Source organism: Salvelinus namaycush, unplaced genomic scaffold, assembly GCF_016432855.1.
Source record: "Salvelinus namaycush isolate Seneca unplaced genomic scaffold, SaNama_1.0 Scaffold115, whole genome shotgun sequence".
NCBI lineage: Eukaryota > Metazoa > Chordata > Actinopteri > Salmoniformes > Salmonidae > Salvelinus > Salvelinus namaycush.
In genome coordinates this window covers 160778-185134 of record NW_024057842.1, presented here as the reverse complement: position 1 = coordinate 185134, position 24357 = coordinate 160778, and the positions used below count along the sequence as shown (strand labels likewise).

The 24357-nt window shown below is 44.8% G+C and overlaps 2 protein-coding genes and 1 long non-coding RNA gene across 3 annotated transcripts; 1 reads left to right on the top strand and 2 right to left on the bottom strand.

Moving 5' to 3' along the window:
- Positions 1–333: 333 nt before the first annotated feature.
- Positions 334–11403, bottom strand: pacc1 (proton activated chloride channel 1). The gene is made up of 8 exons (XM_038982397.1): positions 11178–11403; positions 10738–10843; positions 9784–9993; positions 9311–9465; positions 7768–7910; positions 3250–3391; positions 2898–3008; positions 334–2716 (listed from the first exon to the last, which is right to left on the bottom strand). Exons 1-8 carry the CDS (start codon positions 11211–11213, stop codon positions 2510–2512), a joined length of 1110 nt encoding a protein of 369 aa, XP_038838325.1. The 5' UTR covers positions 11214–11403; the 3' UTR covers positions 334–2509.
- On the bottom strand, positions 3701–5895 carry LOC120035922. The gene is made up of 2 exons (XR_005474374.1): positions 4667–5895; positions 3701–4606 (listed from the first exon to the last, which is right to left on the bottom strand). It is a non-coding gene; the product is annotated as an uncharacterized LOC120035922 (long non-coding RNA).
- A 2798-nt stretch (positions 11404–14201) lies between the features above and the next one.
- Positions 14202–23836, top strand: nenf (neudesin neurotrophic factor). Its single transcript, XM_038982391.1, has 4 exons — positions 14202–14811; positions 15147–15207; positions 17152–17255; positions 23132–23836. The coding sequence occupies exons 1-4, from the start codon at positions 14629–14631 to the stop codon at positions 23306–23308; spliced, it is 525 nt and encodes a 174-aa protein (XP_038838319.1). The 5' UTR covers positions 14202–14628; the 3' UTR covers positions 23309–23836.
- Positions 23837–24357: the final 521 nt, after the last annotated feature.

Sequence of the window (24357 nt, the reverse complement as noted above, 5' to 3'; positions counted from 1 at the left end):
CATAATATCATTTAAAAGTATGTATTAGGGTGTCTGTCATAAAAGAAATGTGGCAAAGATGAATGTAAACATTCATAAATGGATTTCGATAGATTCCTAAACACTTGTTACAACGGTGGAGGAGTTCCAAGATGGAGGCACGGTGGCTTCAACAGCGCCCCCTATTAGTCATCTAGTGTATACTGTATATATATATATCATTCGTTAACCAACAACTGACTGCTTATGAATGAAGGCCATAACGTTGATGTAGGTGCAGTTGCAAGTATGTGTTGCAGATTGTTATAGTGGATTTGGGGCACATGGTCATAGAAAGTGACTAAACACAATCAATTGCACAGCAAACGGTTTTATTTCACAGTAAAAGCTATACACAATTTCAAGTAAATCCCAGGTACTTGTTGATCAGTCCAGTTTTTCCAAGATGTGTAAATAATGTAGAAAGCAACAGGCAGGATGAGGTGGTATTCGTAAATATTCGCCTAGTGTGTAGAAGCAAAGAAAACAGTAGTAGACTATTACTCTGGGTTCAGTAACAGTCCGTTGTTCGGTCGTATGACTCAGTTGTTCAGTCGTACGAGTCAGTTGTTCAGTGGTATGAGTCAGTTGTTCGGTCGTATGACTCAGTTGTTCGGTCGTATGAGTCAGTTGTTCGGTCGTATGAGTCAGTTGTTCGGTCGCATGAGTCAGTTGTTCAGTCGTATGAGTCAGTTGTTCGGTCGTATGACTCAGTTGTTCAGTCGTACGAGTCAGTTGTTCAGTGGTACGAGTCCGTTGTTCAGTCGTATGAGTCAGTTGTTCGGTCGTATGAGTCAGTTGTTCGGTCGTATGAGTCAGTTGTTCGGTCGTATGAGTCAGTTGTTCAGTCGTATGAGTCAGTTGTTCGGTCGTATGAGTCAGTTGTTCGGTCGTATGACTCAGTTGTTCGGTCGTATGACTCAGTTGTTCAGTCGTACGAGTCAGTTGTTCAGTGGTACGAGTCCGTTGTTCAGTCGTACGAGTCAGTTGTTCAGTCGTATGAGTCAGTTGTTCGGTCGTATGAGTCAGTTGTTCGGTCGTATGAGTCAGTTGTTCAGTCGTATGAGTCAGTTGTTCGGTCGTATGAGTCAGTTGTTCGGTCGTATGAGTCAGTTGTTCGGTCGTATGAGTCAGTTGTTCGGTCGTATGAGTCAGTTGTTCAGTCGTATGAGTCAGTTGTTCGGTCGTATGAGTCAGTTGTTCGGTCGTATGACTCAGTTGTTCGGTCGTATGACTCAGTTGTTCGGTCGTATGAGTCAGTTGTTCGGTCGTATGAGTCAGTTGTTCGGTCGTATGAGTCAGTTGTTCAGTGGTTGGTATGAGTCAGTTGTTCGGTCGTATGAGTCAGTTGTTCGGTCGTATGAGTCCGTTGTTCAGTCGTATGAGTCCGTTGTTCAGTCGTATGAGTCAGTTGTTCGGTCGTATGACTCAGTTGTTCGGTCGTATGAGTCAGTTGTTCGGTCGTATGAGTCAGTTGTTCAGTCGTACGAGTCAGTTGTTCAGTGGTATGAGTCCGTTGTTCAGTCGTACGAGTCAGTTGTTCAGTCGTATGAGTCAGTTGTTCAGTCGTATGAGTCAGTTGTTCAGTGGTATGAGTCCGTTGTTCAGTCGTACGAGTCAGTTGTTCAGTCGTATGAGTCAGTTGTTCGGTCGTATGACTCAGTTGTTCGGTCGTATGAGTCAGTTGTTCGGTCGTATGACTCAGTTGTTCGGTCGTATGAGTCAGTTGTTCGGTCGTATGAGTCAGTTGTTCGGTCGTATGAGTCAGTTGTTCGGTCGTATGAGTCAGTTGTTCGGTCGCTATGAGTCCGTTGTTCAGTCGTATGAGTCAACCAGTGAGATTGACTCCTTCGTTCTAGATTCACCCATTCTTTGTAAAAAAAAAAAAAAAAAGGAAACAAACAACGGGAAAAAAACTAATAAGCAATTGCATCATGGTCCACATTTGGTAAGCATTACTCACTGTTCCCTTTACATTTGTTTTATATACAGTATATACATAAAATATCCAGTAATTTAGAGGCGATAAGATACTTAAGAATTTAAGTTATTCTAAAAAATAAAATAAAAAGTCACGTTTTAAAACATCTCACTGCTCAATTGAAACTCAGATTTAAGAATGTAATGAAAGGTAAACGGGGGAAGTTCCCTTTTGCCTTACATGTCAGTAGTTCATATCAGTTGTTGGTGGTATAAACAAGTTTCATAACATTCATAAATACATTTTACAATCCTATTTCCCAGTCACATTTTGGAATGCTACATATGACTTATGTATAAAGAAACAATCATTGTGAATTTGACCTTTGGTTGAGTTGTCTAAAATCATATACGTTACAATCTATTCAATATTTAAACATACAAAATGTGATGATCCCAAAACAACATTTTTAAAAACGCTGCCCATAACCAAGGGCAATATTTGCAGTTCAAAGCAAGTGCCTCATTGATTGGTTGAAAGAAGTTCGTTCACGGGAAAAAAAATTGAAAGTTATTCTTCTAATCTATTAATATCCGTATTAGTTACTACGTATCTCTGAGATGATGCGGTCAGTTCCCTGTTTCTGTTCCTCAGATGCCTCTTACGAATCTTGATGACCCATTTCACACTAAAACTGGCAAAGTTAGCAGCCTTGAACAGAGCCATGAACACACCGCACAGGATGGCTACGGTATTCCACGGATTGGCTGTCACAATCTGTGGACGAAACAACGGGTCAAATGTTTCATTGTTCGTTATAGGCTTTTTTTCCCCCCTCAGAGCTGAGACAGGAGAAATAACTACACGAGTAGAATAGAATAAGATAAACTAGACTAGGAATGGAATAAAACAGAACAGATACTATTCTAGTAATGCAATATGAATGTGTTCCACTTACATCTCTGACTTCTTGTACAAAGGGATCCCTCCATTCAAACACAACAAAGAAGAGCTGAATGGCTTTTTGCTCGGATACAGGCCTCTTGTCATTATATTTGACCACACTAGACTGGGAAGAACAGACAACTTTTGTTATAACTTTGTCATGATGTAGAAAACATTTTGTACTCAATTAGGGACGAAAAATAATGACAGCTACAAATTGGAATATGTCAAGGAAAAATGTAGTTTTTGCAACATGTTGTATGTTTTCTGCCACAGTAGATGCTAAAATTAATAATTTAGTTAATCTTATAAAAAAAAAATAGACAACATTTAAGGAAACCTGAATGTTTACAAACAATAGTGACCTCTTGCCGGAACTCCATGGACTCGTTTTTCTTCCCAGAGGTCTTGACCAGTGACATCTTGACCCAGGTCCTGAAGCCTCCAGAGAACGTCACCATGGAGTAGTTCCTCTCACAGTCCTGCATGAACCCTGATTTATTCACGCTATAACAGGAGGTAGAGGGCAAAATGGTTGTTGTTATACGCACATCTCATTACACTTAGGTTACACTCTAAACCAGGGATTTAAAACTCTACTACACTCTAAACCTGGGATTTAAAACTCTACTACACTCTAAACCTGGGATTTAAAACTCTACTACACTCTAAACCTGGGATTTAAAACTCTATTACTCTAAACCTGGGATTTAAAACTCTACTACACTCTAAACCTGGGATTTAAAACTCTACTACACTCTAAACCTGGGATTTAAAACTCTATTACTCTAAACCTGGGATTTAAAACTCTACTACACTCTAAACCTGGGATTTAAAACTCTACTACACTCTAAACCTGGGATTTAAAACTCTACTACACTCTAAACCTGGGATTTAAAACTCTACTACACTCTAAACCTGGGATTTAAAACTCCATTACACTCTAAACCTGGGATTTAAAACTCTACTACACTCTAAACCTGGGATTTAAAACTCTACTACACTCTAAACCTGGGATTTAAAACTCTACTACACTCTAAACCTGGGATTTAAAACTCTACTACACTCTAAACCTGGGATTTAAAACTCTACTACACTCTAAACCTGGGATTTAAAACTCTACTACACTCTAAACCTGGGATTTAAAACTCTACTACACTCTAAACCTGGGATTTAAAACTCTACTACACTCTAAACCTGGGATTTAAAACTCTACTACACTCTAAACCTGGGATTTAAAACTCTACTACACTCTAAACCTGGGATTTAAAACTCCATTACACTCTAAACCTGGGATTTAAAACTCTACTACACTCTAAACCTGGGATTTAAAACTCTACTACACTCTAAACCTGGGATTTAAAACTCTACTACACTCTAAACCTGGGATTTAAAACTCTACTACACTCTAAACCTGGGATTTAAAACTCTACTACACTCTAAACCTGGGATTTAAAACTCTACTACACTCTAAACCTGGGATTTAAAACTCTACTACACTCTAAACCAGGGATTTAAAACTCTATTACACTCTAAACCAGGGATTTAAAACTCTATTACACTCTAAACCTGGGATTTAAAACTCTACTACACTCTAAACCTGGGATTTAAAACTCTACTACACTCTAAACCTGGGATTTAAAACTCTACTACACTCTAAACCTGGGATTTAAAACTCTATTACTCTAAACCTGGGATTTAAAACTCTACTACACTCTAAACCTGGGATTTAAAACTCCATTACACTCTAAACCTGGGATTTAAAACTCTATTACTCTAAACCTGGGATTTAAAACTCTATTACTCTAAACCTGGGATTTAAAACTCTACTACACTCTAAACCTGGGATTTAAAACTCTACTACACTCTAAACCTGGGATTTAAAACTCTACTACACTCTAAACCTGGGATTTAAAACTCTACTACACTCTAAACCTGGGATTTAAAACTCTACTACACTCTAAACCTGGGATTTAAAACTCTATTACTCTAAACCAGAGATTTAAAACTCTATTACTCTAAACCTGGGATTTAAAACTCTATTACTCTAAACCAGAGATTTAAAACTCCATTACACTCTAAACCTGGGATTTAAAACTCTATTACTTTAAACCAGGGATTTAAAACTCTACTACACTCTAAACCTGGGATTTAAAACTCTATTACTCTAAACCAGAGATTTAAAACTCTACACTCTAAACCAGAGATTTAAAACTCTATTACTCTAAACCTGGCATTTAAAACTCTACTACACTCTAAACCAGAGATTTAAAACTCTATTACACTCTAAACCAGGGATTTTAAACAATATTACACTCTAAACCAGGGATTTTAAACAATATTACACTCTAACCCAGGGATTTTAAACAATATTACACTCTAAACCAGGGATTTTAAACAATATTACACTCTAACCCAGGGATTTTAAACAATATTACACTAAACCAGGGATTTAAAACTCTATTACTCTAAACCAGGGATTTAAAACTCTATTACTCTAAACCAGGGATTTTAAACAATATTTTTCTAAACCAGGGATTTAAAACTCTATTACTCTAAACCAGGGATTTAAAACTCTACTACACTCTAAACCTGGGATTTTAAACAATATTACACTCTAAACCAGGGATTTTAAACAATATTACACTCTAAACCAGGGATTTTAAACAATATTACACTCTAAACCAGGGATTTTAAACAATATTACACTCTAAACCAGGGATTTTAAACTCTATTACACTCCAAACCAGGGATTTAAAACAATATTACACTCTAAACCAGGGATTTAAAACTCTATTCCTGGAGGGCTGAGTTTGTGCTGGTGTTTGTTATCTCCTTTCAATTCATGTCCAATCAAGACCTAGATAAGGGGAGGTGAGAGGAGTTCCTAACTAATCAATTACCTAAATTGATCTATCAAGTACAAGGGGGAGTGAAAAAACCTGCAGACACTCGGCCATCCAGGAATTAAGTTTGAAACCTGTGCTCTAAACGAACAAACTGGGCCAGTGCTTTACCTTCTGGACAGGTCGTTGTATTAAACTGGGCCAGTGCTTTACCTTCTGGACAGGTCGTCGTATTAAACTGGGCCAGTGCTTTACCTTCTGGACAGGTCGTTGTATTAAACTGGGCTTTACCTTCTGGACAGGTCGTTGTATTAAACTGGGCTTTACCTTCTGGACAGGTCGTTGTATTAAACTGGGCCAGTGCTTTACCTTCTGGACAGGTCGTTGAATTAAACTGGGCCAGTGCTTTACCTTCTGGACAGGTCGATGTATTAAACTGGGCCAGTGCTTTACCTTCTGGACAGGTCGTTGTATTAAACTGGGCCAGTGCTTTACCTTCTGGACAGGTCGTTGTATTAAACTGGGCCAGTGCTTTACCTTCTGGACAGGTCGTCGTATTAAACTGGGCTTTACCTTCTGGACAGGTCGTTGTATTAAACTGGGCCAGTGCTTTACCTTCTGGACAGGTCGTCGTATTAAACTGGGCCAGTGCTTTACCTTCTGGACAGGTCGTCGTATTAAACTGGGCCAGTGATTTACCTTCTGGACAGGTCGTTGTATTAAACTGGGCCAGTGATTTACCTTCTGGACAGGTCGTCGTATTAAACTGGGCCAGTGATTTACCTTCTGGACAGGTCGATGTATTAAACTGGGCCAGTGCTTTACCTTCTGGACAGGTCGTTGTATTAAACTGGGCCAGTGCTTTACCTTCTGGACAGGTCGTTGTATTAAACTGGGCCAGTGCTTTACCTTCTGGACAGGTCGTTGTATTAAACTGGGCCAGTGCTTTACCTTCTGGACAGGTCGTCGTATTAAACTGGGCTTTACCTTCTGGACAGGTCGTTGTATTAAACTGGGCTTTACCTTCTGGACAGGTCGTCGTATTAAACTGGGCCAGTGCTTTACCTTCTGGACAGGTCGTTGTATTAAACTGGGCCAGTGCTTTACCTTCTGGACAGGTCGTCGTATTAAACTGGGCCAGTGCTTTACCTTCTGGACAGGTCGTCGTATTAAACTGGGCCAGTGATTTACCTTCTGGACAGGTCGTTGTATTAAACTGGGCCAGTGATTTACCTTCTGGACAAGTCGTCGTATTAAACTGGGCCAGTGATTTACCTTCTGGACAGGTCGATGTATTAAACTGGGCCAGTGCTTTACCTTCTGGACAGGTCGTTGTATTAAACTGGGCCAGTGCTTTACCTTCTGGACAGGTCGTTGTATTAAACTGGGCCAGTGCTTTACCTTCTGGACAGGTCGTCGTATTAAACTGGGCTTTACCTTCTGGACAGGTCGTTGTATTAAACTGGGCTTTACCTTCTGGACAGGTCGTTGTATTAAACTGGGCCAGTGCTTTACCTTCTGGACAGGTCGTTGTATTAAACTGGGCCAGTGCTTTACCTTCTGGACAGGTCGTTGTATTAAACTGGGCCAGTGCTTTACCTTCTGGACAGGTCGTTGTATTAAACTGGGCTTTACCTTCTGGACAGGTCGATGTATTAAACTGGGCCAGTGCTTTACCTTCTGGACAGGTCGTTGTATTAAACTGGGCCAGTGCTTTACCTTCTGGACAGGTCGTTGTATTAAACTGGGCTTTACCTTCTGGACAGGTCGTTGTATTAAACTGGGCTTTACCTTCTGGACAGGTCGTTGTATTAAACTGGGCCAGTGCTTTACCTTCTGGACAGGTCGTTGTATTAAACTGGGCCAGTGCTTTACCTTCTGGACAGGTCGTTGTATTAAACTGGGCCAGTGCTTTACCTTCTGGACAGGTCGTTGTATTAAACTGGGCCAGTGCTTTACCTTCTGGACAGGTCGATGTATTAAACTGGGCTTTACCTTCTGGACAGGTCGTTGTATTAAACTGGGCCAGTGCTTTACCTTCTGGACAGGTCGTTGTATTTGTCGAAGAGCATGTATGTGATGGCACTAAAATCCTCTTCTGTCTCGTTCTGACTGAACTGCAGGAAGATCAACTCCCTGTTTCTGACATCTGTTGGACCGCTGACCACCAAGGCTTGCTTCTACACCACCAGGAGAGGAATTCATGTATTAAATGAATGACTGAATGGCTGAACGAACAAAGTAACCAACCAACCTCAGAAACCCAGAACTAAAATCTTGCATAACTCCGTCAAATACCATTTATGTTACATACCCTGTCCATGAGAGATTAATAAGCATCCAACCAACTGACCAATCAACCGACCAAGCAACCAACCAACCAACCAACCGACCAAGCAACCAACCAACCAATCAACCAACCGACCAAGCAAACCAACCGACCAAGCAACCAACCGATCAACCAACCGACCAATCAACCAACCGACCAAGCAACCAACCAACCAATCAACCAACCAACCAACCAATCAACCAACCGACCAAGCAACCAACCGACCAAGCAACCAACCGACCAATCAACCAACCAATCAATCAACCGACCAAGCAACCAACCGACCAAGCAACCAACCAACCGACCAATCAACCGACCAATCAACCAACCGACCAAGCAACCGACCAAGCAACCAACCGATCAACCAACCGACCAATCAACCAACCGACCAAGCAACCAACCAACCAATCAACCAACCAACCAACCAATCAACCAACCGACCAAGCAACCAACCGACCAAGCAACCAACCGACCAAGCAACCAACCGACCAACCAATCAACCAACCGACCAATCAACCGACCAACCGACCAAGCAACCAACCGACCAATCAACCAACCAATCAACCAACCAACCATCCGACCGACCAATCAACCAAGCAAGCGACCAATGAATGAATGAAAATACTTAGAAGACATGTTGCTGTGTTCTATCTAGAGACGTGTTGTTCTCACCACAGTGTGGTTGGTGTAGGGGCTCTATAATAGTATGGTTCTCACCACAGTGTGGTTGGTGTAGGGGCTCTATAGTAGTATGGTTCTCACCACAGTGTGGTTGGTGTAGGGGCTCTATAATAGTATGGTTCTCACCACAGTGTGGTTGGTGTAGGGGCTCTATAGTAATATTGTTTTCACCACAGTGTGGTTGGTGTAGGGGCTCTATAGTAGTATGGTTCTCACCACAGTGTGGTTGGTGTAGGGGCTCTATAGTAGTATGGTTCTCACCAGTGTGGTTGGTGTAGGGGCTCTATAATAGTATGGTTCTCACCAGTGTGGTTGGTGTAGGGGCTCTATAATAGTATGGTTCTCACCAGTGTGGTTGGTGTAGGGGCTCTATAATAGTATGGTTCTCACCACAGTGTGGTTGGTGTAGGGGCTCTATAATAGTATGGTTCTCACCACAGTGTGGTTGGTGTAGAGGCTCTATAGTAGTATGGTTCTCACCACAGTGTGGTTGGTGTAGGGACTCTATAATAGTATGGTTTTCACCACAGTGTGGTTGGTGTAGGGGCTCTATAGTAGTATGGTTCTCACCACAGTGTGGTTGGTGTAGGGGCCAGTGTAGGTCACTTCCTCCATGACACAATCTCCTGGCTGGGGCTTCCCTGGGGTGACCAGCGGGGGGATATGGGCGTGGTAGTGGTGCTTGCAGCTCAGCAGCTGAGCCGTACCAGGGTACAGGGCGATGCCTGCTCACAAACAAGGACAAGAAAATAAAGTTTCATCAAGAAAACCAAGAATTAAATCAAATTGAACACGTTCTCTCAAAAAAACATAAATATAAGCATGATATTCTGTTTAAAAAAAAAGTATGTTTAAAAACGATATTCTCTCGGATCAGTATTGTAACAAATAAAACCTGCTAAATTGACACCTTTATTAAACATAGGGTTGCCCCTGGACGCTGATCTAGGGACAGTTTTCATCCCACCCACCCACACTAATGTTTAAGGTTAGGATTGAGGGAGGCTGATCCTAGATCTGTACTTAGGAGCAGTTCCACCAACCTGGGGGAGAGAAGACATCCACCTCCTTGTATGTGACAGACATGACGGGGTGACTGAGCTTCTCCATGAAGTCAGTGATGGTTTGATAGGCCAGGAACACAGCCACAGCAGTCAGCACCAGGTAGATGAACAGCAGCAGGACAGTGAACACGTTCTTCAGACAGGCCTTGTTGAATAGTGTAAATGGATTGCTGTTCACTATGTCCTCCTCTGGAATAATACGGTAAATATAAAAGGTATATATAAATAAAGGCCAAAATGATAAAATAATAATTAAATGGTAAGGAAAGATTGTTAATCAATACATGAATTACATATTATAAGTAATAAAGACAATATGAATATTATGAATATTAATATGAATAATTACAGTAGTATGAATATTACAGTAGTCTTTACAATATTATTTTTGGGAATAGACTAGAATAGGATAGAATAGACTAGAATAGGATAGAATAGACTAGAATAGACTAGAATAGGATAGAATAGACTAGAATAGACTAGAATAGGATAGAATAGACTAGAATAGGATAGACTATAATATAATAGGATAGAAAAGAATAGACTATAATATAATAGGATAGAATATAATAGACTAGAATAGACTAGAATAGGATAGAAAAGAATAGACTATAATATAATAGGATAGAATATAATAGACTAGAATAGAATAGACTATAATATAATAGGATAGAATAGAATAAACTAGAATAGGATAGAATAGACTAGAATAGGATAGAAAATAATAGACTATAATACAATAGGATAGAATAGAATAGACTAGAATAGAATAGACTATAATATAATAGGATAGAATAGAATAAACTAGACTAGAATAGAATAGAATAGAATAGAATAAACTAGAATATGATAGACTAGAATAGAATAGACTAGAATAGGATAGAATATAATATAAAATACAATTGAATAAAGTAAAAAAAAAAAAAAAAACACCTGGTAGAACACTGGCAATGGATTCTTCTGGCTCCTCCAGGCCACCGTTGGCACTGTCATTGTCTTGGTAGAAGTCTGGGGTTTGAAGTTCTTCCTCGTCATTGAACTGTATCAAATAACGTTACAGATTTATATCATTAATGGTTGATTTAACACAAAGTATCAGTGTATATAAAGTACACAGTGTCTTCCACTTTCAGATCGGGTAGGTCTGTAGACTTCCAAGTACCCTACTGTAATTGTAAAGCAAACGTCTTAAAAGTCAGCTGTAAGTCACATGATATTGTTTCTTTACGAGGATCACCTCCTAGAGAAGTCCCAATGTTTTCCGCCCAACTTCCTGAAAGGTGATCGATCAATACAGATAGATACGATTGTAAAGTAATTGATAATGATATGAAATCAATAATCAATTAAAATCCGTCAGTGGCAGAACTTACTTCGTGGTATGACCGGGAGGTCTCCTTCCGAAGCATTCCGATTCGTCTTCAAAGAATACTTCGACTTACTATATAGTTAATTAAAACTCCGGATATTATAAATTATCCATTTTTATTCATAATATAATTTTCTCATCGTGTGGATCTCACGCAGGTAGAGATATTAAACCGGTGGATTCGTTCACGTTCGTGCGTAGTTATTAAGCAGCAGAAAACACCTATATTGTACTACTATTCTGCGAGCACAGACGATGACGTCACTTTCCTATGGTAATGAGGAAACTTTCAAATTAAAAGCCCACATTTCAAAACATGGCAAGGTGGATAACTCATTAAAAATATATTACATTTTAATCAGTGTCGATTTTTATTGTGCTTATAAACAAATGCAAGAAGGAATTTATGTAAAAAAGAATTAAATGTTATTTTAAGACCATGTTGCCAATATTGGGCTTATAGTGAAAGAAATGTTTCTTTGTGTCGATGTAAAAGTGGGGTCTGTAGAATCTATATATGGTGTCATTTCATTTCAACAAGTGCTCAGCATATGTGGGAACTCCTTCAAGACTGTTGGAAAATCATTCCAGGTAAAGCTGGTTGAGAGAATGTGTGCAAAGCTGTCATCAAGTCAAATGGTGGCTACTTTGAAGAATCTAAAATGATAAATATATTTTCATTTGTTTAACACTTCTTTGGTTACTACATGATTCCATATGTGTTTTTTTTATAGTTTTGATGTCTTCACTATTATTCTACAATGTAGAAAATAGTAAAATAAAGAAAAACCCTTGAATGAGTAGGTGTGTCCAAACTTTTGACTGGTACTGAAAGTATTCAGACCCTTTGCTATAAGGCTTGAAATTGAGCTCAGGTGCATCCTGTTTCCATTGATCATCCTTAAGATGTTTCTACAACTTGATTGGAGTCCACCTGTGGTTAATTCAATTGATTTGATATGGAAAGGCACACACCTGTCAATATAAGGTCCCACAAGTTGACAGTGCATGTCAGAGCAAAAACCAAGCAATAAGGTCGAAGGAATTGTCCATAGAGCGCCGAGACAGGATTGTGTCGAGGCACAGATCTGGGGAAGGGTACCAAAACATTTCTGCAGCATTGAAGGTCCCCAAGAACACAGTGGCCTCCATCATTCTTAAATGGAAGAAGTTTGGAACCACTGAGACTCTTCCTAGAGCTGACCGCCTGGCCAAACTGAGCAATCGGGGAAGAATGGCCTTGGTCAGGGAAGTGACCAAGAACCCGGTGGTCACTCTGACAGCGCTCCAGAGATGGCAGAACCTTCCAGAAGGACAACCATCTCTGCATCACTCCACCAATCAGGCCTTTATGGTAGAGTGGCCAGACGGAAGCCACTCCTCAGTAAAAGGCACATGACAGTCTGCTTGAAGTTTGCCAAATGGCACCTAAAGACTCTCAGATGAGAAACAAGATTCTCTGGTCTGATGAAACCAAGATTGAACTCTTTGGCCTGAATGCCAAGCATCAAGTCTGGAGGAAACGTGGCACCATCCCTACGGTGAAGCATGGTGGTGGCAGCATCATGCTATGGGGATGTTTTTCAGCGGCAGGAACTGGGAGACTAGTCAGGATCGAGGGAAAGATGAACGGAGCAAAGTACAGAGAGATCCTTGATGAAAACCTGCTCCAGAGAGCTATGGCCCTCAGACTGGGACGAAGGTTCACCTTCCAACAGGACAACGACCCTAAGCTGTTTAAACACACTATGTTTATCTATTGTTGTGACTTAGATGAAGATCAGATTAAATTTGATGCCCAATTTATGCAGAAATCCAGGTAATTCCAAAGGGTTCACATACTTTTTCTTGCCACTATGTAAATAAGGTATTTCTGTTTTAAATGTTTAATACATTTGCTAACATTTTTAAAAATGTTTTTGCTTTGTCATTGTGGGGTATTTGTGTGTAGACGGATGAGCCTGCTGGTTTTATGTTCTACCTGATAATTAATTGCACCCACCTGGTGTCCCAGGTCTAACTCAGTCCCTGATTAGAGGGGAATAACCCACCTGGTGTCCCAGGTCTAACTCAGTCCCTGATTAGAGGGGAATCACCCACCTGGTGTCCCAGGTCTAACTCAGTCCCTGATTAGAGGGGAATCACCCACCTGGTGTCCCAGGTCTAACTCAGTCCCTGATTAGAGGGGAATAACCCACCCGGTGTCCTAGTTCTAAATCAGTCCCTGATTAGAGGGGAATCACCCACCCGGTGTCCCAGGTCTAAATCAGGTCTAAATCAGTCCCTGATTAGAGGGGAATCACCCACCTGGTGTCCCAGGTCTAAATCAGTCCCTGATTAGAGGGGAATCACCCACCCGGTGTCCCAGGTCTAAATCAGTCCCTGATTAGAGGGGAACAATGAAAAAACACATTGGAACTGGCTTAGAGGTCCAGATTTGACTTTGAGAGCACTAAACAATAGTTTAACATATTTCTTTATTTCACCTTTATTTTAACCAGGTAGGCTAGTTGAGAACAAGTTCTCATTTACAATTGCGACCTGGCCAAGATAAAGCAAAGCAGTGCGACACAAACAACAACACAGAGTTACACATGGAATTAAATTAACAAGCGTACCAGTATTGGTGTAAACTTTCTAAAGAAATGCTGGTATAAATAATACAATATATATATTTCAGTTACTTACTTATAAACAAAGTTATTACATTTAAGTTAGTTATCAATAAAAAAAATGTTTAAGGTGGTTGCAATGCTGTGAAAAAAAATGTTGTACTGCACTAGAGTAGTGGTTCCCAAACGTTTTCGCTTGGGTCCCCCCTTCCAGTATTGGGGAACATCTACCCAATTTCGAAATTGCACCTTGTGCATTCTAATATTACAACCACTGCACTAGATTTTTTTTTTTATCCGATATTCCCAACGTTTAGTACGTCTTTGTAGAGGGACTCTTATTTTGAGGAAAGAAAATCCGCGACCGTGCTGCCAGCATTATATCCTACTGCCGGGAGAACGGTAATATATCGTCGTCCCATTGGTAGAGGAGTGTAGGTATTGCCCTTAACTGCAGGGCAGTTTTATTATTTTCCCGCTCGGTAATTTATTGGATTGTGTGGAAGTGTAAACTGGTCCCAGAACGGGTTTAAAAGAGGCAACCAATTTGACCCGACTATCACATGCACAGCACAGCACTTTTGGCCGCCGGCAAAACATATGATTCTTAGGAACGTGATCAGAAACCACATGACCCATCTACTGAACGTTAAGGGAAATCAAATATTTATCTGGGGACATGGATCAAGTTTACCTCAAACTTTAATTCCACTTTCTTCCCTAGTAGCCTACTTGTGTTCGCGGACTCATTTCTTGGTTTCTTAGGGTAGTTAGAGCGACAGAGAGAGAAAACCGGAACTAGGAAGCAAATTATCTCCTAAAAAGAGGACATCGGAATTATTTATGAACGTTGTTGAGGCTTGTCCAAATAGCCAGGCAACCATGGTAACACCAGTGCAACTTTTTATCACATTTGTGCTTCTCGTGGTGAGTTTGGCAGACGATGTTAAACTAAAACACAAACCAGCCTCAAAACCTGTCCGACTGTTCACAGACGAAGATTTAAAAACGCACGACGGGAGTGAGGTAGGTACTTGTTATTATGTAGGTGTATGGGTAGGCTAGCTCTGGTCCGTGGCGTTAGGTCGCGTTCCTTCACTAGTAGTAGTGGAGGAACACGCACTAACGACATGGACCAGAGCTATGGGTGTAGCTAACCCGTGATCTTCACTACAGCAGGACAAGCCTACAGTAGGCTAATGGAGGTATGAATAGCTCGTCTTGCTTATGCAAATGCGAATGGACTATCAGCGTGAGGGTGTGGTCAGCCAACACAATGACATCGTTTTCTTTATCACTAATAATGCTAATTGATCTATAACAAAAAAAAGTAACATAATGTATCTATTGCTGTGTTTTAGGACGGGCATCCCATTTACATGGCCATAAAAGGAGTGGTGTTTGATGTTACCAAGGGAAAAGGTAAATAGTAATCACAGAGTGTTGGTGTCCTCCCCATCTCTTGGAACAGCTTGATGATAACTTATCAAACTCCACAGACTGCTAGTGTGGCGTCCCAATGATATCACAGTAGTTCAGGCCAGTAAAGAGACGAGATAAAGTTGTGTGTCAAAGCTGAATGAATGATTCTTCACAATTAGAGGTCGACCAATTATTATTTTTCAACGCCGATACCAATTATTGGAGGACCAAAATAAGCCTATTCCTATTAGTCGGGCGATTTTTATATATATATTTGTAATAATGACAATTACAACAATACTAAATGAACAATGAACCCTTTTATTTTAACTTAATACATAAAATAAAATCTATTTAGTCTCAAATAAATAATGAAACATGTTCAATTTGGTTTAAATAATGCAAAAACAAAGTGTTGGAGAAGAAAGTAAAAGTGCAATATGTGCCATGTAAGAAAGCTAACGTTTATGTTCCTTGCTCAGAACATATGAAAGCTGGTTGTTCAATATTCCCAGTTCTTCAATATTCTCAGTTAAGAAGTTTTAGGTTGTAGTTATTATAGGAATTATGATGCGTCGACTAGTTCTCTCTATACCATTTGTATTTCACATGCCTTTGACTATTGGATGTTCTTATAGGCACTTTAGTATTGCCAGCCTAATCTCAGGAGTTGATAGGCTTGAAGTCATAAACAGCGCTGTGCTTCAAGCATTGCTAAGAGCTGCTGGCCAACACATTAAAGTGCTGTTTGAATGCTCAGTCAGACTGCTCTATCAAATCATAGACTTAATTATAATAAAGACACAGAAATACGAGCCTTTGGTCATTAATATGGTAAAATCCGGAAACTATAATTTCGAAAAACAAAAGGTTTATTCTTTCAGTGAAATACGGAACTATTCCGTATTTTGTCAAACGGGTGGCATCCCTAAGTTAAAATATTGCTGTTACATTGTACAACCTTCAATGTTATATCATAATTATGTAAAAATCTGCCATATTAATTACGGTCTTTGTTAGGAAGAAGCACAGTTCGCAACGAGCCAGGGGGCCCAAAATGCTGCATATACCCTGACTCTGCTTGCACTGAATGCAAGAGAAGTGACACAATTTCCCTAGTTAATGTTGGCTGCTAACATGCATTTAAGAAAGGCACTGATGTTTATGGTTAGGTACATTTGTGCAACGAATGTGCTTTTTTTCGCGAATGCGCTTTTGTTAAATCATCACCCGCTTGGCGAAGTAGGCTGTGATTCAATGATAACTTAACAGCCACCACATTGATTATATGCAACGCAGGACACGCTAGTTAACCTAGTAATATCATCAACCATGTGTAGTTAACTAGTGATTGTGAAGATTGATAGTTTTTTATAAGATCAATTTAATGCTAGCTAGCAACTTACCTTGGCTTCTTGCAGCCACAAGGTCCTTTTGAAGCTGCACTCGCGTAACAGGTGGTCAGCCTGCCACGCAGTTTCCTCGTGGAGTGCAATGTAATCGGCAATAATCGGCGTCCAAAAAGGCAGATTACCGATTGTTATGAAAACTTGAATCCGTCCCTAATTAATCATGCCGATTTAATCGGTCGACCTCTATTCACAATCACTGGTATCGACATAGGAAGCTGGGTAATTACCAGGGTTGGGGTCAATTCCATTTCAATTGCAGTCAATTCATAAAGTAAACCAAATTCCAATTCCACATTTTTCTACTTGAAAAGCATTGAAGAGAATTGGAATTTCACTGTACTTCCTGAATTGTCTGGAATTTAAATAGAATTGACTCCAATCCTGGTAATTACATTGGAAATAACAAGATAGATAACAGGGGAAGAGGATAAGGGGGTTTCGATGTGAGGCCCACACAAACTGCAAATATGTAACAGCTGTAAGTACCGAGGAGCTATTATTACAGAGGGACTAATGTAGTTTATCGTTGTAGAGTTCTATGGGAAAGATGGACCATACAATGCCTTGGTTGGAAAGGACTGCACAAGGGCTGTGGCCAAAATGTCCCTTGAGCCAGCTGATCTGACTTCTGACACTGTGAGTAAAGCAAAACAAATGGTTGGGCTGGGGAAGGGGTGCAGCGTCATGAAGGGGAAGGGGTGCAGCGTCATGAAGGGGAAGGGGTGCAGCGTCATGAAGGGGTGCAGCGTCATAAAGGGGAAGGGGTGCAGCGTCATGAAGGGGAAGGGGTGCAGCGTCATGAAGGGGTGCAGCGTCATAAAGGGGAAGGGGTGCAGCGTCATAAAGGGGAAGGGGTGCAGCGTCATAAAGGGGAAGGGGTGCAGCGTCATGAAGGGGAAGGGGTGCAGCGTCATGAAGGGGAAGGGGTGCAGCATCATAAAGGGGTGCAGCGTCATGAAGGGGAAGGGGTGCAGCGTCATGAAGGGGAAGGGGTGCAGCGTTATGAAGGGGAAGGGGTGCAGCGTCATGAAGGGGAAGGGGTGCAGCGTCATGAAGGGGAAGGGGTGCAGCGTCATGAAGGGGAAGGGGTGCAGCGTCATAAAGGGGTGCAGCGTCATAAAGGGGAAGGGGTGCAGCGTCATGAAGGGGAAGGGGTGCAGCGTCATGAAGGGGTGCAGCATCATAAAGGGGTGCAGCGTCATAAAGGGGAAGGGGTGCAGCGTCATGAAGGGGAAGGGGTGCAGCATCATAAAGGGGTGCAGCATCATAAAGGGGTGCAGCGTCATAAAGGGGAAGGGGTGCAGCGTCATAAAGGGGAAGGGGTGCAGCGTCATGAAGGGGAAGGGGTGCAGCATCATAAAGGGGTGCAGCATCATAAAGGGGTGCAGCATCATAAAGGGGTGCAGCATCATAAAGGGGAAGGGGTGCAGCGTCATGAAGGGGAAGGGGTGCAGCGTCATGAAGGGGAAGGGGTGCAGCGTCATGAAGGGGAAGGGGTGCAGCATCATAAAGGGGTGCAGCATCATAAAGGGGTGCAGCATCATAAAGGGGAAGGGGTGCAGCGTCATGAAGGGGAAGGGGTGCAGCGTCATGAAGGGGAAGGGGTGCAGCGTCATGAAGGGGAAGGGGTGCAGCGTCATGAAGGGGAAGGGGTGCAGCGTCATGAAGGGGAAGGGGTGCAGCGTCATGAAGGGGAAGGGGTGCAGCGTCATGAAGGGGAAGGGGTGCAGCGTCATGAAGGGGAAGGGGTGCAGCGTCATGAAGGGGAAGGGGTGCAGCGTCATGAAGGGGAAGGGGTGCAGCGTCATGAAGGGGAAGGGGTGCAGCGTCATAAAGGGGAAGGGGTGCAGCGTCATGAAGGGGAAGGGGTGCAGCGTCATGAAGGGGAAGGGGTGCAGCGTCATAAAGGGGAAGGGGTGCAGCGTCATAAAGGGGAAGGGGTGCAGCGTCATGAAGGGGAAGGGGTGCAGCGTCATGAAGGGGAAGGGGTGCAGCGTCATAAAGGGGAAGGGGTGAAGCGTCATGAAGGGGTGAAGCGTCATGAAGGGGTGCAGCGTCATAAAGGGGAAGGGGTGCAGCGTCATGAAGGGGTGCAGCGTCATGAAGGGGTGCAGTGTCATAAAGGGGAAGGGGTGCCGCATCATAAAGGGGTGCCGCGTTATAAAGGGGTGCCGCGTTATAAAGGGAAGGGGTGCAGCGTCATAAAGGGGAAGGGGTGCAGCGTCATAAAGGGGAAGGGGTGCAGCGTCATAAAGGGGAAGGGGTGCAGCGTCAAAGGGGAAGGGGTGCAGCGTCATGAAGGGGTGCAGCGTCATAAAGGGGAAGGGGTGCAGCGTCGTGAAGGGGGAGGGGTGCAGCGTTGTGAAGGGGAAGGGGTGCAGCGTCGTGAAGGGGAAGGGGTGCAGCGTCGTGAAGGGGAAGGGGTGCAGCGTCGTGAAGGGGAAGGGGTGCAGCGTCGTGAAGGGGAAGGGGTGCAGCGTCGTGAAGGGGAAGGGGTGCAGCGTCATGAAGGGGTGCAGCGTCATGAAGGGGAAGGGGTGCAGCGTCATGAAGGGGTGCAGCGTCATGAAGGGGTGCAGCGTCATGAAGGGGTGCAGCGTCATAAAGGGGAAGGGGTGCAGCGTCATAAAGGGGAAGGGGTGCAGCGTCATAAAGGGGAAGGGGTGCAGCGTCATAAAGGGGAAGGGGTGCAGCGTCATAAAGGGGAAGGGGTGCAGCGTCATAAAGGGGAAGGGGTGCAGCGTCATGAAGGGGTGCAGCGTCATAAAGGGGAAGGGGTGCAGCGTCGTGAAGGGGAAGGGGTGCAGCGTCGTGAAGGGGAAGGGGTGCAGCGTCGTGAAGGGGAAGGGGTGCAGCGTCGTGAAGGGGAAGGGGTGCAGCGTCGTGAAGGGGAAGGGGTGCAGCGTCGTGAAGGGGAAGGGGTGCAGCGTCGTGAAGGGGAAGGGGTGCAGCGTCGTGAAGGGGAAGGGGTGCAGCGTCGTGAAGGGGAAGGGGTGCAGCGTCATGAAGGGGTGCAGCGTCATGAAGGGGAAGGGGTGCAGCGTCATGAAGGGGTGCAGCGTCATGAAGGGGTGCAGCGTCATGAAGGGGTGCAGCGTCATAAAGGGGAAGGGGTGCAGCGTCATAAAGGGGAAGGGGTGCAGCGTCATAAAGGGGAAGGGGTGCAGCGTCATGAAGGGGAAGGGGTGCAGCGTCATGAAGGGGAAGGGGTGCAGCGTCATGAAGGGGAAGGGGTGCAGCGTCATGAAGGGGAAGGGGTGCAGCGTCATGAAGGGGAAGGGGTGCAGCGTCATGAAGGGGAAGGGGTGCAGCGTCATGAAGGGGTGCAGCGTCATGAAGGGGTGCAGCGTCATGAAGGGGTGCAGCGTCATAAAGGGGAAGGGGTGCAGCGTCATAAAGGGGAAGGGGTGCAGCGTCATAAAGGGGAAGGGGTGCAGCGTCATAAAGGGGAAGGGGTGCAGCGTCATAAAGGGGAAGGGGTGCAGCGTCATAAAGGGGAAGGGGTGCAGCGTCATAAAGGGGAAGGGGTGCAGCGTCATAAAGGGGAAGGGGTGCAGCGTCATAAAGGGGAAGGGGTGCAGCGTCATAAAGGGGAAGGGGTGCAGCGTCATGAAGGGGAAGGGGTGCAGCGTCATAAAGGGGAAGGGGTGCAGCGTCATAAAGGGGAAGGGGTGCAGCGTCATGAAGGGGTGCAGCGTCATGAAGGGGTGCAGCGTCATGAAGGGGTGCAGCGTCATGAAGGGGTGCAGCGTCATGAAGGGGAAGGGGTGCAGCGTCGTGAAGGGGTGCAGCATCATAAAGGGGTGCAGCGTCATAAAGGGGAAGGGGTGCAGCGTCGTGAAGGGGAAGGGGTGCAGCGTCGTGAAGGGGAAGGGGTGCAGCATCATAAAGGGGTGCAGCGTCATAAAGGGGAAGGGGTGCAGCGTCATGAAGGGGAAGGGGTGCAGCATCATGAAGGGGAAGGGGTGCAGCGTCATGAAGGGGAAGGGGTGCAGCGTCATAAAGGGGAAGGGGTGCAGCGTCATAAAGGGGAAGGGGTGCAGCGTCATAAAGGGGAAGGGGTGCAGCGTCATGAAGGGGTGCAGCGTCATGAAGGGGTGCAGCGTCATGAAGGGGTGCAGCGTCATAAAGGGGAAGGGGTGCAGCGTCATGAAGGGGTGCAGCGTCATGAAGGGGTGCAGCGTCATGAAGGGGTGCAGCGTCATGAAGGGGTGCAGCGTCATGAAGGGGAAGGGGTGCAGCGTCGTGAAGGGGAAGGGGTGCAGCATCATAAAGGGGTGCAGCGTCATAAAGGGGAAGGGGTGCAGCATCATGAAGGGGAAGGGGTGCAGCGTCATGAAGGGGAAGGGGTGCAGCGTCATGAAGGGGAAGGGGTGCAGCGTCATAAAGGGGAAGGGGTGCAGCGTCATAAAGGGGAAGGGGTGCAGCGTCATGAAGGGGAAGGGGTGCAGCGTCATGAAGGGGAAGGGGTGCAGCGTCATGAAGGGGAAGGGGTGCAGCGTCATGAAGGGGAAGGGGTGCAGCGTCATGAAGGGGAAGGGGTGCAGCGTCATGAAGGGGAAGGGGTGCAGCGTCATGAAGGGGAAGGGGTGCAGCGTCATGAAGGGGAAGGGGTGCAGCGTCATAAAGGGGAAGGGGTGCAGCGTCATGAAGGGGAAGGGGTGCAGCGTCATGAAGGGGAAGGGGTGCAGCGTCATGAAGGGGTGCAGCGTCATAAAGGGGAAGGGGTGCAGCGTCATAAAGGGGAAGGGGTGCAGCGTCATGAAGGGGAAGGGGTGCAGCGTCATAAAGGGGAAGGGGTGCAGCGTCATAAAGGGGAAGGGGTGCAGCGTCATAAAGGGGAAGGGGTGCAGCGTCATAAAGGGGTGCAGCATCATAAAGGGGAAGGGGTGCAGCGTCATGAAGGGGTGCAGCCTCATGAAGGGGTGCAGCGTCATAAAGGGGAAGGGGTGCAGCGTCATGAAGGGGTGCAGCGTCATGAAGGGGTGCAGCGTCATGAAGGGGTGCAGTGTCATAAAGGGGAAGGGGTGCCGCATCATAAAGGGGTGCTGCGTTATAAAGGGGTGCTGCGTTATAAAGGGGTGCCGCGTTATAAAGGGGAAGGGGTGCAGCGTCATAAAGGGGTGCAGCATCATAAAGGGGAAGGGGTGAAGCGTCATGAAGGGGTGCAGCGTCATGAAGGGGTGCAGCGTCATAAAGGGGAAGGGGTGCAGCGTCATGAAGGGGTGCAGCGTCATGAAGGGGTGCAGTGTCATGAAGGGGTGCAGCGTCATAAAGGGGAAGGGGTGCAGCGTCATGAAGGGGAAGGGGTGCAGCATCATAAAGGGGTGCAGCTCTATAAAGGGGAAGGGGTGCAGCGTCATAAAGGGGAAGGGGTGCAGCGTCATAAAGGGGAAGGGGTGCAGCGTCATGAAGGGGAAGGGGTGCAGCGTCATGAAGGGGAAGGGGTGCAGCATCATAAAGGGGTGCAGCTCTATAAAGGGGAAGGGGTGCAGCGTCATGAAGGGGAAGGGGTGCAGCGTCATGAATTGGAAGGGGTGCAGCATCATAAAGGGGTGCAGCTCTATAAAGGGGAAGGGGTGCAGCGTCATGAAGGGGAAGGGGTGCAGCGTCATGAAGGGGAAGGGGTGCAGCGTCATGAAGGGGAAGGGGTGCAGCGTCATGAAGGGGAAGGGGTGCAGCGTCATGAAGGGGAAGGGGTGCAGCGTCATGAAGGGGAAGGGGTGCAGCGTCATGAAGGGGAAGGGGTGCAGCGTCATGAAGGGGAAGGGGTGCAGCGTCATGAAGGGGAAGGGGTGCAGCGTCATGAAGGGGAAGGGGTGCAGCGTCATGAAGGGGAAGGGGTGCAGCGTCATGAAGGGGAAGGGGTGCAGCGTCATGAAGGGGAAGGGGTGCAGCGTCATGAAGGGGAAGGGGTGCAGCGTCATGAAGGGGAAGGGGTGCAGCGTCATGAAGGGGAAGGGGTGCAGCGTCATAAAGGGGTACAGCATCATGAAGGGGAAGGGGTACAGCATCATAAAGGGGTGCAGCTCTATAAAGGGGAAGGGGTACAGCATCATAAAGGGGTACAGCGTCATAAAGGGGACAGTTAAATGGATGGCTGGATGGTTGGACAAGGTAAAGATGGCTGTAGTAGATGGCTAGCTAACTGTTGACATGAAACTAAACTAGAGTTTTAATCCCGGTGTTGAGCTTGTGCGTAGCAGGCAGCTAATTCTCATATGACATGTTTGTAGAATGATAAGTCCCCTTGTTGACTGATTGCATTTTTTTGAGTTTTTCAATTGTGTAGAAATACAGTAAATGTAAAAAATAAAAATCCTTGGGGGGGGATGATGCCCCTGTGTAGATGTTTAACTCCCATCGAACCCTTTTTGCAGAACTATAAAGGGTTCTTCAGAAATGGTTCCACAAAGAACCCATAGAAACCCTTTTTTGAAACCCCCTCTCTAGTATTCTCTTAGTAATGAAATGGGTGTGTCTTGTCCTTTTTTTTCTTCCCTCTCTTTCAGACGGGCCTTACTGAAGAGCAGCTCCAATCCCTTGAGAGTGTATTTGAGGGCACGTACAAGACAAAGTACCCTATTGTAGGCTACACCGCCATACGCATCCTCAACCAGGATGGTAGCCCCAATGAGGACTTCAAGCCTGAAGACCAACCTCATTTTAACATCAGAGACGAGTTCTAATCCAAAGGAGTTTTCGGCACTTTTTTTTGTTTGTTGTTGCTCTGATATATTTTTGGTACGCCCCAAAAAACTGTGGAGGCCATTAAGATTCAATACAGTGTGATCCTCAATTTGCTCATGATTGAAAACTGATTATTTATGAATTCTCAGTCAGATCAAAATTGATAGGACTGCATGTCTTGATGTTCTTTGATGAAGCCCATAAAGGTGGCCTTACCAAGGGATAGGCAGCCATGTGTTTCAGCTCTATTTTCTTTACCTTATTTTAGAGACCATATTTATATCTTTAAAAGATATGTACTTTAAGATATCATTTTTATGTTGACGTCAATGAAAACATGGAATGTTTGTTACTATGTTGTTAGTCAAATACACTTTGTAAAATGTATTGACATTCTAAGAACTGAATGTTTTCCATTGGTCATTTAAATCATTGTAATTGGTTAAATGAGCTATGAAGCTGCACAGGCCCTATATCATTAATTTAATGTTAAAGTAGTTTAAAACATTATTATTAAAATAGTAGGAGCAAAAGGTTTGTTGGGGCATTTTTGCATTTCCACCTGGATAGGACATTTACATTTTAGTCATTTAGCAGACGCTCTTATCCAAAGCAACTTACAGTCGAGTGCATACATTTTATTACATTTCTTCTTTTTTTTTTTACATACTGAGACAAGGATATCCCTACCGGCCAAACCCTCCCTAACTCGGACGACGCTATGCCAATTGTGCGTCGCCCCACGGACCTCCCGGTTGCGGCCGGCTGCGACAGAGCCTGGGCGCGAACCCAGCCCAGCCTGGGCGCGAACCCAGAGACTCTGGTGGCGCAGCTAGCACTGCGATGCAGTGCCCTAGACCACTGCGCCACACGGGAGGCAGGTGGTGGACAGGTATTTTCCTCCTGGATAGGACAGGTGTGTACTCCTGGATAGGACAGGTGGTGTCCTCCTGGATAGGACAGGTGTTGTCCTCCTGGATAGGACAGGTAATTTCCTCCTGGTCAGGACAGGTAGTATCCTCCTGGTTAGGACAGGTAGTATCCTCCT